The following is a 15838-nucleotide window of genomic DNA, read 5'->3' on the forward strand; positions in this document are numbered from 1 at the left end:
TGATGCATGCCTAAATGGAAACATGCATGGTTTGGATGATTTGGTCCATGTATGGACCTAAGTTAGGGTTCCCCAAAGTGGTCAATATTGACCCACAAATGTTGATGAGACTATCCAAGGTCAATGTTAATTATCTTCCTCCTCCTCCTCCTCCTCCTCCTCCTCCTCCTCCTCCTCCTCCTTCATAGTACTACTAAAGTAGCCTGGGGGTTGATGAACAATCTGAAACTTCATAAAGGGGTCAATGAGCTGAAGAGTTTGGGGACCTCTGACCTGAGCGAAACTTTCTTTGGACCAGAATGTGATTGTTCCAGGGAGAAGTGGTGGTATGGGATTATAGCAGAAAAAGCCAAGGACACTGACAGCCAGGGAAGAAAAAGGAAGGTGCAGGGCAGACTGGGGGCAGGTGGGCTGGTGGAATATGCTGTACTGGGAATGGCGAGCTGCAGTAAGGAACAGGTGCACAGGCCAGTACATCAGTGGTGACTGGAGAAGGGAAAGGACTGGGCTGAGGGTGCAATGGAGGCAGTGGGATGTGTTGGGCTCGGAGAGGCAGAAAGGGAAGGTGCTCGAAAGATCAAGGAAATGCATCAGGAATTGCTGAGATTATACACCAGCCTTGCTGCACACCACTGTGTTCCACTTGCCACATAACATCACCCTGGGACCCCTCTGAATTTTGCACCATCTGAAATCCAAAGCAACAGAATATTCCAGCCAATCCAAGGTGTTTGGGCCTAGGTTCTGGAATGTGATTTGTTCTAGATTCCAAACAAGTATTTTCTCTTTTGGATAGAACTCTACCAATAGCAAATTGCCACAAGGCAGAAAATAAAAATATCAAGCCAGTCTAGCCTGTTTCTCTGCCTTTAGCAGGGGTTTTAAATTGTAGAAAAGAATGTGAAACTGAAACGGCTGTTTTTAAATAGCTAATTTCCTATTCAAAAGGGAGAACTACCGGGCTTGATGTGAGATTGGGCAATTTTCAAACTTCGAGATTCACTGTTTTAGCTTCATGTGAGAATTCTTCTACTTCTAAACCCAACTCAATTCATTGAAGTGAGTGGTTCTCACTTCTCAGTCACCATAGCGTAATCTTAAACATGTTTACTTGTTTGTTCTCACTGCAGATTTAAAAGTGTTTACTTGGAGGTTCCAAGTGATTTCCCGCATTTTATCCTACACCCTGAGTCTATCCAGGCTAGCTAAGAATCAAACTTTCTGGGCTGTTCGTACTACGGTTCCCAAAGCACTCTTTCCTGAGAGTAAGCTCCATTCAGCACGATCGGGTTTCCTTGGGACGAAGCTTACACGGGCCTTCTTTCGCCTGCCCGGCTGCAGGCTTTTAGCTCCCGTTCCCGGGCCTGTAAGACCACCACCCTGGCCTCGGGGCTTTCCCCTCCAATGACTCGCTCAGCCCCCTATGAACCACGGTCCCTTCCCGCGCGGTTTTGGAAAGGGTTAAGGGTTAAGGAAAGCGTCGGGGCCGAGCCCCTAACCCTCCCCCGGCCTGCGCGGAGGTTAGCCAGCTGGGCGCGGTTTCTTTTCCAGCAGCATCGTGCAAAGGGGGTTGGGCATCAGCCGCCGCCTTCTTGTGCTCTTCAAGGCCGCCAGCGCCGCTCGCCCAGCTCCTTCCTCCTCGCCTCGCACGCCGCACACGCTCGAAGATGGCGGCCCACCACCTCCTCGCCCAGTTGCCCCGCTGCCTCTTGCCCGCCGCTTCCCGATGGGGGCCCTGGCGCAGGGCGGCGGCGCTCGCTGCCGGGGCGCAAGCGAAGGTAAAGCAGCAGCGTCAGGAGGTCTGGGACCCCGCAGGGAGCTACGGGCTTGCAGCGGCGCTGAGCTCTTGGCGGAACCTGATCCGATGCCGGTGGATGCGGGCATCCTTCGCCCGGTTCAGGGCAAGCGGGCCGGGCGGGCGAGCGGGCTTCTCCCGGGTTGGCCAAGGGCGCGCGCAGGAGCGCGGCCATCCATTTGGGGATCCTTTTCTCCAACCGGCCTCTTTAAGAGCGGCTCGATCCGCAGTTCTTGGCGGGGGGTCAAGTTCAGCTCCGCGCCAAGGAGAACCTGAGCCGGGCCCAGAGGGGTCGAGCCGCTCTTGCGGGCAGACGAGCCGGTTAGACCGCTTGCGATCACGACTCGCCGTTCTCGGGTTTCTCTGCGCCCTTGTCCGCCGTTGCGCGGACTCCCCTGACTGCTAGTTGGACCTGTTTCTTTCGCTCCCAGCAGGATCAGATCTACCCCAAGGGCTCTTTCCGCCCACCCCCGCAGGGAAAATATCCCGCCCCCGCCAGGGCAGGAAAGGTGACCTCCGATCTGCTGCAGAATGAATGACACGCCTGCATCCTCCTGCCTCCCTCCCGGCTGGCGAGGTCGGCGCGTTGCGAGCAGCGCGTCCTTGGACGCGGTTGCAGAAAAAGCGGACGCCGCGCCGGCCTGACCTTGAGGAAAAGAAAAGGTGCTTTTCAGCTCTGCTTCCGCATCTCGGCGCTTCATTTACTTAGATGGACGAAGGGAGATGGGGATCCGGTAGGCCCGACTGAGGGGCGGCTTTAATGGCACTTGGATCTCCTTGAAGCCGCTGGAACGGTGGCTTCTTACGGCTCGGTTCTGCGCGTGGCTGACTCCGAAACAAGGCTTGCTGGTCTTCAGCAGCCTTTCCCCGCTGGGAAGCCTTATCTGTGTAAAATGAAAAGAGATTTTTTTTTGTTTTACAAAAACTGCATTTCCCCTTGCAGGAGTATTTATTGGAGGACTTCATTTTGCTCAAACTATTAAAGCTGCGTTGTCTGGCAGTTTGCTCACCTGACTTGTTGTATTGGGCTATGCTAGTATTTTTCAAACTTGGCAACTTTACGGCGGGTGGACGTCAGCTCCCAGAATGCTGGGTGGGGAATTCTGGGAGTTGAAGCCCACCCATGTTAAAGTTGACAAGTTTGAACAACGTTGAGCTACCATCTGTGAGCTGTAAAAATCTGGATGACCACAAGATAGGGAAAACGAACTCCTTGCTAGATAATGAATTGCATTGCTGGAGTTTGCTTCTAAGTCAGAACGTCTTAAGAATTGCAGCCGTTACCAGTTCCTGGCACCTACTGATCTAAAAAGGGATGGTAATAAATGTTCCAGTTCCGTGGAAGCTCCAGAAAGAAAAAGTTAAGTTGGCTGGGGTAATGCCACTTTCAGTTTAATTTTACATATTATAACATTTTTGTTTCTTCCTCTTTAAGCAAAGTTCCCCAATGGCTAACTAATAATAAAGATAAAAATGGCAAAAGCATACAAATAATGTAGAAATTTAAAAGAGTTAGTAGAACACCTCTGTTCGAGCTAGGTTTAGTCATCTGCCTGTCCAAGATTTATTTATTTGTTTTTATTTATTTATTAAATTTGTATGCCGCCCATCTCCCCCAACGGGTGACTCTGGACAGCTCACAATTAAAACCAAAGACCCAAGAACCATTAAAAAAATGATACCATATAAATAGTTAAAATTAATTAATCAATTAAAATCAGACTATAAAAACAACCCCATACATAAATACTAAAAAAAAAAGTTCAAGATGATGGGGGGGCAAGGTGAATTACCCCACAAGCCACTTCCACTGATGGGAACCCCCATCTGGCCCCCAGGCCTTTGGCGTAGCCAGGATTTCACGCCTTTCCTGAAGGGCATGAGAGTGGGGGCACACCACACCTCGGGAGGTAGGTTGTTCCATAGAGTGGGGGCTGTTGCAGAAAAGGCCCTCTTCTTAGATTCTACCAGTCAAAATTCCTTGACTGGTGGGGTCTGCAACAAGATAAGGCTGGAAACATCTCTGCACAAGACTAATGACTTCCTCTCTGGCTGGTTTAAACAATTAAAAGCCTAGATATCTGTCTTCTTCAGCCTGATGCCTTCCAAATGCATTGGGACCACAATTCCTGTGGACCAACCTAACTGGGATTTCTGGGAGCTTTAATTCCACACATTCTGAAGGCTGTTGTAAATTAAAGCTTTGTTCAGAAAGTGACGGTCTTGTCAAAAGTGATACAGGCAATCCCCAGTTTAAGAATGAGTTCCGTTCCCATGGTCTGTCCTTAAATCAAATTTGTATGTAAGCCGGAACAGTATTGTTGTATAATACTGGATAAGTAGTATTGTGTATTTAACTTGAACCATTGTGCACTGAACTCAAATTTGACTTCAACAGGCTCCATTCTTAAATATGGGTCATCCTTAAACTGGGTGTTCTTAACCAGGGGACTACCTGTACTTGAGGAGAAGCACAAGAGGATTATATTTTATTATTAGGTTGTTTGTTGTTAGGTTTATATCCCTGCCTTTCCTCCAGAAACTCAAGGTAGCATGCATAGCAGTCCTTCCATTTTTCCAACAGGAACAACTGTCTGGGAATTTGGGGCTGAGGGAGAATGACTGGTCTAGAGTCAATCATTAAGTTTTCATGGGTGGGATAGACTAATCCCATATCTTAGCCACTATGTTAGCATTCTCTTCTGGGTGAAAGCTTACTTAGGATCTTGACAATGATCTAACTGGCCTCTAGTTAATCACTGATGTTTCTGACTCGTGTATATTCAGAGCTGTTTCTGTCTTCAGGAATTCATAGATGTTCTCTGAGAAGCCTCTTTAAAATTCTAGATCTTAATACTAAAGATGGTTCAAGGGTGAAGATGCTGTTTCTCTTTAGTTTATCCTCTTCAGAATTGTTTTGTTTTTGCTTTGCTTTTTAATTTATTTTTCTTACATTTTTATTCATACACAATTAATAAAACAAAAATAACTTAAAAAAACTTTTCTAAAAAATTAGAAAAGAGACAACCCCAAACTAAAAATATGAATTAATGAAGAAAAGAAAAAGGAAAAAAGTCTACCTTATGCTTTATACTTATCAATAGTCACTGGTTTACTCATCAGTACACTACAATAATATGCTCAGTACAAATATTATTGTAAAATATTACAAAATTTCTGCCATCGTAGCACATATTGTTGCATCCTTTGATTAATAGAAATTAATCAATTTAATTCCCTTTTCCAAAGCAGATAGGTCACATATTACTGACAACCATTCCTTGACATCTGGAATAATACCACATTTCCAATTTCTCAATATTCTTTTAGCTGCTCCCCCCCCACCCAATAATTGATACAACCATAATTCCTGATGAACAGATTCCAAAGTTTTGGTATATAATTCAACATCACATTAACATTTTCCCATAAATCTGTTTATATACTTTAATACACTATCCCAAAAAGATACCAGGTGATTGACCATTTCCCACAGGCCAATGAACCCTAGAATTGTTTGTTACCTGATAAGTTCCCCTGCTACTTATCTTAACTATCAAATGTCGATTGCTAACCCTTGACTAGAAGAGACGAGCTTCAGTGTAGTACATAGCCCAAGGATAATTATTCAAGAATCTGAGTAGTGGCACAAACAGTTACACTCTAATGGTGCATCCCACAGATGCTTATGAACAAGCAGAAGTAAACTCCAGGATGCAGTGAGGTTCATTTCCTTGTTGCAGCCTTAGTAAGAAAGTCACAAAAGTTAGCATGCCAGATTGTTTGTTTGTTTTACGGTCTCCGAGAATGCTGGTTCCCAAACTGTGGTCCATAACCACAAATGATCCATAGTAGTTATCAGGTTGGTCCTCTCTCTACCTTTGGGGTTTTTTGGGGGGTGGGTGGGGAGAAATCAACTGCTTGGTCTAGTACAAAATCAGGGCAGGATTTTTGGATTACTACATAAGACTTTTATTTTTGGAAAAGGTCCTTTGTGCAAATGTGTGACCCTTCTGTCAGTCTACAAGATCACCCAACTTGCATGGTCTTGTGTTCCTTGTAAGAGAGAAAATAGAGTACAAGTCTCACATTGTTGTAAGTGCACTTTTTAGAAGAAAATGTTCAAACGTATTTGGTAGTTCACAGAATTTCAAGGAATATGGCAAGGTTTGTACAAAGGAAAAGGTTGGGAACTGTTCTAAGAAGCATTGTAGCCTGTTTCTTTTGCACTTTCTGTGGAGGAGGAAGGTTCCCCTCCTTTGTGATCAACATCAAAATCTCTCTCTTAATCCTTGGCAGTTTAATGGCCCAGCCTAAATACTGCATTTTTATTAATTTGATTCCTAACTGCTGCAATTAAAAGATTCTTGGTGGGTTGCAAGCACATCCAATTACATGAAAACCATGGTAAAAATAATGGAATGAAAAATAAGCGATCAAAAATAACACTTGAACCTATGATGGAAGACTTGATGGTGGATTAGCGTGGTGTCTATACTCAGCTATTGTGGAGATTTTGGTGGCCAGTGGTTGCTGTTGCCATCAGTATTGCCCGTGGACATGGTTTGAGATGCAAATCTTTCATAGACCTATCTGAAGATCCTTGGGATTGAACCCATAACTTTCTATGTGTAAAGCGTGTGCTTTACCACTAAGATCTTGCTCTTTTCTTAAATCCCAAGTTTTTATTTTGATAACAATGTTTTTCGGGTAACATGGAGTAAAATGACCTTGGTTCTCAGAATGCTTGCAATCGGCTAAAATTCTGAAGTCCCTATTGAAGATGTTTTTATTTTTTTTATTTTTTGGGCAAGGCAATTCTGCAAATATACTAGGCCTATTTTGAAAGTCTGTATGATTTATCCATGCGATTTGGTAACAAGGCAAGATTTCATGAAAATGGCAAATGTGTATTGTGCTGTCACAGGGCAAGCTCTACCCCATATGTACTTGTGATGCAAATACAAAGAGATAGGTTGCATGTTTTGTCATGCCTGCCCTATATACAGTGGAACCTCGGTTTATGAACTTAATTCGTTCCATGACTCTGGCCGCAACCCAAATTGGTTGCAACCCGAAGCAAATTTCCCCATAAGGTTCAATGTAATTACCATTAATCCGTTCTGGCGTGGAGGACAGGGAGGCAGCTATTGCTTGGAGGGAGAGTCCCCCTCCCTACGACCACGTGTCAGGGGCGGAAAATGGCCGTGGACCATGGGTCAGGGGCGGAAAAATGGCCGCGGACCACGTGTCGGGCATAAAAATGGCCGCGGACCACATGTCACAGGCGGGAAAGTGGCCGCGGACTGTGTCACGGGAGGGAAAATGGCCGTGGATCCTGTTCGTGACCTGAGGCGGAGTTCGCGAACCGAAGCAAAATTTTGCGGCCGGAGCTGGTCGTCACCCAAAAAGTTCGTGAACAGAAGCGTTCGTAACCTGAGGTTCCACTGTACATTTTTGGATGCATCTTTATTCTGCCAAGTGTGTCCAGGGGATTTTATTCTTGCAGGGCGTGGGGAGTTACACACTGATTGTGTTCATGCTGCTTATCTGTTGCATACAAATGCATATTCGTTTCCTGCCTGCTGTGTGCTTCATACTAAAGCACAGAGTGGTTTTTGGGGGGCTTAGTGTGTTGTGGAAACCTCATTCTGATTTGTGAACCAGATTAATGGCTCATTGTGATGTGCAAACCGAGCCAATTGTGGCTTAATAAACCATTGTTATCAAAATTAAATAATGTCATAGATAATGGTTTGGCTAATGTGTATAATGTGGGTTCCTGAACTTTCCACTCACATTTGAATTTCCAGATTGCAGAATGAATTGGTATAGTGTAGTGATGGGTTAATCAGAAAAGGCTCTTTGAGTTAGCTGGCACCGTTTGATTAATTGAAAACTGAGCTCTTGTTAGTAAAAGGTGATGAACCGGTTGCTTGGGTGTTTTTTTGTTCCAATATTAGTGAAATGCGGCATGTGCCATGTGATTTTCCATGCCGGGGAGAACAAACTGTTAGCTGCTTCTTTCAGTTTCAAGGGCTTTATGGCCTGCGTCATGCTGCCAGGCATACCTTATTAAGTACTTTATTTATGTATTTATAGAACTTATATGGCTTGTTACACACAATCCTAGGAGGCTCACAACAAGAAGGCAGTATCATCAATGCATCTGTCCTATTTATTAATAATTTATTAATAAAGTGAGCCACTCTTCCGTGCTTCTTACTGTTTTACTGACTGAATAACCTAATGGTGAATGCTGTCATGTTTTACTTATTCAATCAGCCCGTGAGGCGTCTCACGTGTTTGTAAACTGGTTTAAATGTGGATTGCTGAAGTGAGGCACTGCTTTGTCTGTTCTTTAAAACTGAATTTATTCATTTACTTACAGGGCTTATATGCTGCTCCAACTGAAAGTGAGTGGCTTACGTGCCTTGTTTACATAAATAAGATTAAAAAGTACAGAGTCTAAAATACCAAGACCAATATTATACAAAACAGTGCCAGCGATAATGAAACACCGCATTCATTCATTCATTCATTCATTCATGAAAATTCACATTTTTCACGGCCCCCTTTTAGCAACAGTTTTGTTGGCATTCATCCTTGGAGGTTGTTGATATTCTTTCTGATTCCAAAATAATAATCATTTGGTAGGATTCATTTGTTCAGCTCCTAGCCGTTGATGACAGTTGACCGTTTCTGGCAGGAATGATTGTGAGAATATGATTCTAAAACAAGTCACGCGGCTTAATCCGAACTTGGAACTAAAATTCATTTCTTATGTTTGAAATGAAAATTGCTGCCTGGTATTTAGGCTATTGACGCACTGGAAGAAACCGATTCACAATCAGGAGCAGTTGAACTGGAGTATTAGACTAAATGTGTTCTTTGGGCTTGTCAATTGCAAGCACGGTTTCAGGCTTAAAATAGGTTCACCCTTGTTCTTGTATGTCTAGAAATTGCTTAAGATGATAATCACTGTCTGTGAAGTTCTGTTTTCTTAAGAATAGGGCCATCCATAGACAGAAATGTTGCAGTTATGTTTTTTTGAGCCTGTAAGAAAATCCCCGTTTTTGACCTTTTGTTTGCTTAAGTCAGGAGTATTAATATTTATAATACAGGTACTTCTGTTTTTCTAGCTGCGCAGTGTTCTTATTTTGAATAATTAAGGAGTAGTTAATTGTGTAGTAATCCCAGAGTTGTTATTACTTGTCTTAAATATATGTTTTGGAGATTTTCAGAGCTAGCCATTACCCACTAGGTTTTTGTGCGTCTTTTTCATATTTGGGTAAATAAAGCAATATTTCAACAGATTTTTGTGATCTCCTAATAAAGAAAACACTGTCTCAATGCAGGAGAAAAGCGTTTCAAGCAATTTCTAAGAAATATCAGCAATTTTCTTAGTTAACTTTTCTTTTGTGAGGTGCTCTTGGTGCTAAATAACTTGCTGTTCCAGAAAGATGAGAAAACAGTTCCAAGTGCGTGACACCAGTAAGGAACAGGCATAATAAAGATGGGCAATGTAAAAATGTTACAATGTTAGTTATGTTAGCTGGGGATGATGGAAGCTATTGGAAGGACACTAGCTAGAGTAAAAGTGCTGGAAGCAATACTGTGTTAAGCTATAGCTCCTTATTGAGACCTTCCCCAAGATGTCACCCCTCTAGGAAAGTGGCTGTTATTCTTCCAGAATGATTACTCTGCTTCCATGCGAATGCCAGTTCAGGCAGGATCAGGATGATTGTATACAGAACTAATGTAGAGCCAAGCTCTTAATATCCTTATAACTGGCAGTTCCATATTCTCTGCTGCTTTCCTCCCTTTGCCCTAAGCAAGTGTTTCTCAGCCTTGGCAGCTTGAAGATGTGTGGACTTCAACTCCCAGAATCTCCCAGCCAGAAAAGAGGATGCAAACTTGCCCAAAGTTACGCGTATACTAATTTATGTGTATAGGTATGAAATATACAGCTAAGCCATGATTCACATGATGAACTAAGTCATAAACCATGGTTTACAAATCACAGGGGCTGTGCTCATAGTACTGTATGTGCTAAGTGAGAATTAAAGAAACCAATTCTGGTGTAATGTGATGTGAGAATGGAGCCTTTTTATTTAAATAGAAATGGAATGTATCATGCTATGATGAGGAAGACAACTCACATGTCTGTCAGTCATTATTGCTGAATCAACAACTTCTCAACTTACAGTTCTTTAATTTTAAATTGGATGGGGCACCTCTTCTCTCTGACTGCTCTCAGTAAGATAGGACACGTGGCTGTCTAACTTCCAGTACTTGGCTCCTGCTTTCCTATAATTTTAGTTCATGTATTTTGCATATTTTTTGTCATACACACATTACATATATTCTGTCTGTCTGTCTGTCTGTCTGTCTGTCTGTCTGTCTATCTATCTATCTATCTATCTATCTATCTATCTATCTATCTATCTATCTATCTATCACAAAAGTTATATTATTTGGATATTTTCTTACCCAGAACACCTGCTGTTTCAGCTCATCATAAAAAAAAAAAAGATCTAAATTTAATAATAGGTGAAGACTGCACTAGTAAATTATATGGATCTTTTTCTTCTTTTGTTAAGTTTTAGTTTATTTCCTATATCGTAGTTTTTATTTTTGTTTGTTAAATTCATTAGTGCAATAAAAAGGGTACTGTGTTCTGTGTTTTATACATGTCTACATCTTTAATTGTACTGTGATGTAAAGCTCTAATGTGTACTTGGGCATACTTCGCAGTTTAGCTCAGTGGAAATTGCTTTGTGTACATCTGTGTGTGTTGTTCCAGGAACACACTTGCAAGAGATCTGTTATTTTGATTAAGTGTACAATGTAGGATCTCTGACATTTTCCTCCTCCTCCTTTTTTTCCCCCTTTCTTCACTTTTAGACTTGTGGCTGTTATTTTTCAACCAGTTCCTGTCACAATACCCAATTTTATACTGATCCAGTAGAAGCAGTAAAAGACATACCTAATGGGTCCACTCTCCTTGTTGGTGGTAAGTAGTGAAATTCCACTGTTATTCCTAGATAAACTACAGGTAATCCTCACTTACTGACCACTGAAGTTACAGCGGTGCTGAAAAAATAACTTTACGGCCTTTGCAAAGTCCCTCAGTCACATGATTGCCATTACAGTCAGTATGGATTGTCCGGGGTCTGAACTGTGGTTTTTCTTTTCCCCCCTTGCAGAGCAGAGAGATTGGAGAGAAGGGAACTTCATAAGAGTAAACAGTTTGCTCTTCTACACATTGAAAGCAATGCAGTTGCGCTGGGAGCCGTGGGCACGCTACGCAAACAGCTTACAGTATTCTCTTGAAATCTCTTCTCCAATCTCTCCACTTGGGGGGGGGGAGGGAAAAAAAGCAATCAATTTCTTTAGGCAATCTTTCCTTTGCCTGACCCTTCCTTGCTGCCAGGGTAATCACGTTGCTGTTGATGTGTAGAAGAGCAAACAGCTTACTCTCTTGAAATCTCTTTCTCTATAATCTCTCCACTCTGTGAGGGGAGGGGAGAAAAGCAAGCAATTTCTCTAGGCAATCTCTCCTTTGCCTGACCCTTCCACCCGCAAAGCAGAGAGATTGGAGAGGAAGAGATTTCAAGAGAGTAAGCTGTTTGCGTAACATGCCTGCGGCTCCCAGCCCCTGGCTGCAGTGCAGTCACATTGCTTTTGATGTGTACAAGACAATAAGCAGGCGCTTGAGCCTTCCAAGGCAGGGGGAGTGGTTAGGAGGCAAACAGAAGCCAAAGGTGTGAAACTGACTAGTCTTGTCTCTTTCCAGCCGGAAAGCAGTCGTGGTCACGTGATTTCCCACTTAGCGACCGCCTTGCTTAGTGGTGGAGTTGCTGGTCTAATTAGGATCTGTATGTATATATATCTGTAAATGTCAATCTTTCATGCATCCTTCTATAAGAGATGCATCTAAATTATGTACACATAAGATGTGTGTATTAAGGGGGGGGGTTTGTAGGTACTTGGGTTGATCTCAAAAAAACTAAGCAGAGTAAGACCTGGTTAGTACTTCATTGGGAGACCGCCACTGTCTTTTTATGAGATATATTTAGCTTAGTCTATAGCCCAGTGATTTCAGGAAATCAAAAATATATCTCAGAAGAAGGCAATGACAAGCTCCTTCCTTACTGTTGTGAAAAAACCCAACTCAGACTTATAGATGCAATGGTAGATGCAACGGTAGATCTTATCTTGAGCAAGACTTTACCTTGTATAGTAAGACTACAGAACTACGCAAGCGCGTAGGAACAGCGTGTTTTAGTGAGACTGAATATACTTAGTCTGTGTATAATGTGGGGTAAAATTAAGGTTGAAAAAAATGCTTAATATTTCAAAGGCAGTATGGGCCATTAGAATGGAGATGTTGTTTTCATACCACATAAAAATCCTTAGAAGCTGAGGGTGTAAAGGTTTTAAACAGTGGCTGTACAGCCTGGGGTCCCAGAAACAGGGGATTCTCTAGAAGATACCACTCAGTACTGTCTTTTGAATGTGATATGTGGAAGAATAATAATTTTGATTCATTTAATCAAAATGTTGATTTAAATTAAATCCTGGTTAATTTTTGTTCTGGCTGTAATTCCTTGTTTGTCCTGATCCTACTCACTATTGGGCAGTGACTTCTGGTATAACATTCAAAAGCTACATGTGACTGTTGCCTCAAATAAAGTTGCTCAACACTCCCAGTCCTTCTTGTAAATGGTTTTGATTGCTTCTGTAACTCTATGACCAAGAAGATTGCTTCAGCCTGGGAAAATGGGAAGATAATAATTTAGTACATTGTTTTAGTGTGAAAACTGAGGTGTCACAAGCCTCTGTTTTCAGAAAGAAGAAAGCAGTATAAAATTCAATAAATAAGGAAAGCATGATTGGTGTTTGCAAAAAGTGAGCCTGCATTCTGAGTACAGGTAGTCCTCGCTTAGCGACTGCTTTGGATAGCGACTGTTCACAGTTATGATGGTGATGAAAAAGTAACTTTGTGACCAGTGTCTCCATTTACAACCTTTGCAGGTCTGTAAAGCAAAGGAAACCTGAAGTAAGAGCAAAAGCACAGTCATGGTCATGTGATTTTTCACTTAGTGACTGCTTTGTTTAATGACTGAGCTGCAGATCCCAATTGTGGTCACTAAACAAGGACTACCTGTAGGCATTAATAAATCTGTTATAATAATTTGGAAGCCCCCTTCCCTGTAAACAGTTTTGCTTACAAAAACTACCAAATTTATTATAATGGAAGCTTTTGTGGATCTCAGTCCTACCTGTGCAGAAATAGACTAGATCCAAGGTGTTAAAGATCTTTCAGGACTCTTCAGCATATAACATTCTTATATATTCCCATGAAAGTACTTTCTGTTTTCATTTATGATTCAAGTCATCCTCCCCCACACTTCATTTCACAGTTCATATCTCACTGAGATGTTTGGGTTTGGATTATAAGTGAGTCATAACATGTGGTTTCTGCAGACTTCTTCAAGTCTCCCATGTATGACAAACTATGGTATGGGGTGTCTTACTCTGATTATTGAACAAAAATTTTGCCTGCTCCAAAATCCAAGATATAGGATGCCTTCTCCTGAATTGGGAAATAGAATTGGGTCAATGGATCAGCATGAGAGAACTGTATTTTCGAAATAGAGTTATTTATTGCTGAACAATTTGTGTCACCTAGGTTTTGGGCTCTGTGGAATTCCGGAGAACCTCATAGAAGCTCTGTTGAAGACTGGTGTAAAAGGGATAACTGCTGTCAGTAACAATGCAGGGTAGGTCTCTTCTTCTAATGCCAGTTATGAGGATTATTTTAGACATCCCTAGTAATGCTGCATGGGGGAAGAAATTCCTTATCTTTGCCTTGTAAAGAACCTATTTTGCAACTTGAACTGATGAGGCTATTTTTTTTTTCTGTGAGTTCAATTAGGTCTGAACCTTGGCTATATTCTTCTCTCTCTACTTATTTTGCTGCACCTGTTAATGGTGTGATTACATAGCAATGGTACATAATCATGTCATAAACAGGGCTGCTATCATTGCTATTGCAAAGGGTAAAGTTATTCATTCATTTAAATATCTGCTATAAACTTCAGCTGGTCATCCATAAAAGACATCTGCTTGAAATAATAAGACATTTGATGACAGAATGCCAGAGCATGAAATGAAAAATCTGCTGTCTTTCAGACTCTGCACAAATACCAAAACATTTCAGAATTTTTTAAATAGGAATTTAAAACTGAAATTTGTACATTGCCTGAAAAAATGTTGATTTTTGTAATATAAAATCATCAATATCTTACCACTGTATTCAATTCTTCAAGTATTTATACATAAAGCAGAAGTTCTCAAACTGCAATTCAGCAATAATGTGACCCCATAAAATGATAAAATGCCTTTCCCTTATGTATAATGACCTCAAGAAATAAATATACAATTTTCTTTAATAATTAAATTTTAATCTATATATATAACAAAGCAATGGTATAACTTTGCAACTGTATAAAATGAAATAGTTTAACTGGAGATAAGCAATCACCTCAATAACACATAAAACTGTATTTTTAATGAGAAGGATGAGTTTGCTTCCTTGTGCATAATTGTTCAAATCTGGGCTTCATTGTCTCATTTACCAAGTCATGAAAAACGAAAGAAATTGCCTTAAACCAGCTTTTCTTAAACGGCTCTCAATTTTCTGCTTTGAAAGGCAAACACAGTGTGATGAAAACAGAAAGAATATACAAGCTTTAAAAGGGGATCTGGAACTCTAAAAAAAAGAATTCTTTTTTATTCAGAATATATTTGCATCAGACTGGTGAGCCTACTCCTGCGAGGAAGGGCCCCTCTCAAGATCCTCCATCCATTGTCTTGTGACCCCCCGCATCCCCTGGGAGTCATGGTCCATGCTTTGAGAAACACTGCCTTAGTTGCAGGTTGGAAAAGCTCCTTGGGCATAGAACAACCCAAGTTTCTCCCATAATGTTGTTTCCTTGCATTTACTGGTAGACTTAACAGGTTTAGGGTGATGAAGGAGGAGGAGCTGTTGCCTGCACTACTGTGAGGGAATGGCAACACAGAAGAACTTCTGTCACCTCTACCAACCTGGTTCCCATAATATTTTTTAGATAGCTGTATCTATAGCTGTATAGATATTTGGCAATATCTGTACTGAAGGAAATAATCTCTTATACTAAATCCTTCAACAAAGGGATTCAGATGCCTGAAGATCCAGAATGTATAGGGGAAAAGTATACATGGATTTCCCCCTTCTTATATGCTCAGCTTTAAGACTCTGCTAAGATGTTCCCATCAGGGCAAACTATTGGTGGAAGTCAACCACAGTATTTTGAAGTAGATTGCAGGTCATAATCTCAGTCATTTCTGATAATTTCTGATCTTAGGTAGCCTTGATTCAGACATTGCATTTTAACCAGAGATTAGGAAAATATGGAATGAAATGGGAGCTATAATATGATGCTTGAATCAAGCCAGAGATTAGCACGTTATTGTTTTTTCAATGGATTTAGGCACATTCCGTACAAATAGATGGGTTTGCACATCGTACAACCATAACATATTTTTACATAGTGTATAAACCTGGCTGTTGCGGCTTATTCAACAAGCCATGATAAAACATGGTTTAACATTGCAGAATGGCTAGTTTTGTAAATCAGACTTTATTTCTTTATACAAATTTATAATATATACCCGTATATTGAAAATACTGATTCTATGCCAGGGGTCTCTAACATGCTGTTGAAATAGTGCTAGGAAGGCTCTCACAATAGGAGTTATTTTTAAGGCACTTCCAAGTACTAGTCTCTTGTTACTCCTTGGAGGAGTAAGCATAAAGCTTTTTGTGTCTTGTCCAAATAATTAAAGCACGGTTGACTTTTTAATTTATTTGTTTAATTAGGGGTGCATTACCTTGGAAATAATCCAGTGCATGCTTAATTCTGGTAGTGAGTGGATCAGTGCAAAAATCCTCATACCATAGTAGACAAATAGCTGTCCAATCTTTTCTTGGAT

At 41.3% G+C, this 15838-nt stretch overlaps 1 protein-coding gene across 1 annotated transcript in view; it reads left to right on the plus strand.

The window, feature by feature from the left end:
* Nucleotides 1–1553: 1553 nt before the first annotated feature.
* OXCT1 (3-oxoacid CoA-transferase 1) overlaps nucleotides 1554–15838 on the plus strand; it is a 68922-nt gene continuing 54637 nt past the window's right edge. Inside the window, exons 1-3 of the mRNA XM_007426730.4 lie at nucleotides 1554–1778; nucleotides 10703–10811; nucleotides 13494–13584. Coding sequence (XP_007426792.1) covers nucleotides 1668–1778; nucleotides 10703–10811; nucleotides 13494–13584 — 311 coding nt within the window. The 5' untranslated portion in view covers nucleotides 1554–1667. The remainder of the gene's footprint in view (nucleotides 1779–10702; nucleotides 10812–13493; nucleotides 13585–15838) is intronic.

This window comes from Python bivittatus, unplaced genomic scaffold (assembly GCF_059951505.1).
Source record: "Python bivittatus isolate LINGU-HERP-01145 unplaced genomic scaffold, Pbiv_v1 ctg000570_np1212, whole genome shotgun sequence".
Classification (NCBI taxonomy): Eukaryota; Metazoa; Chordata; class Lepidosauria; order Squamata; family Pythonidae; genus Python; species Python bivittatus.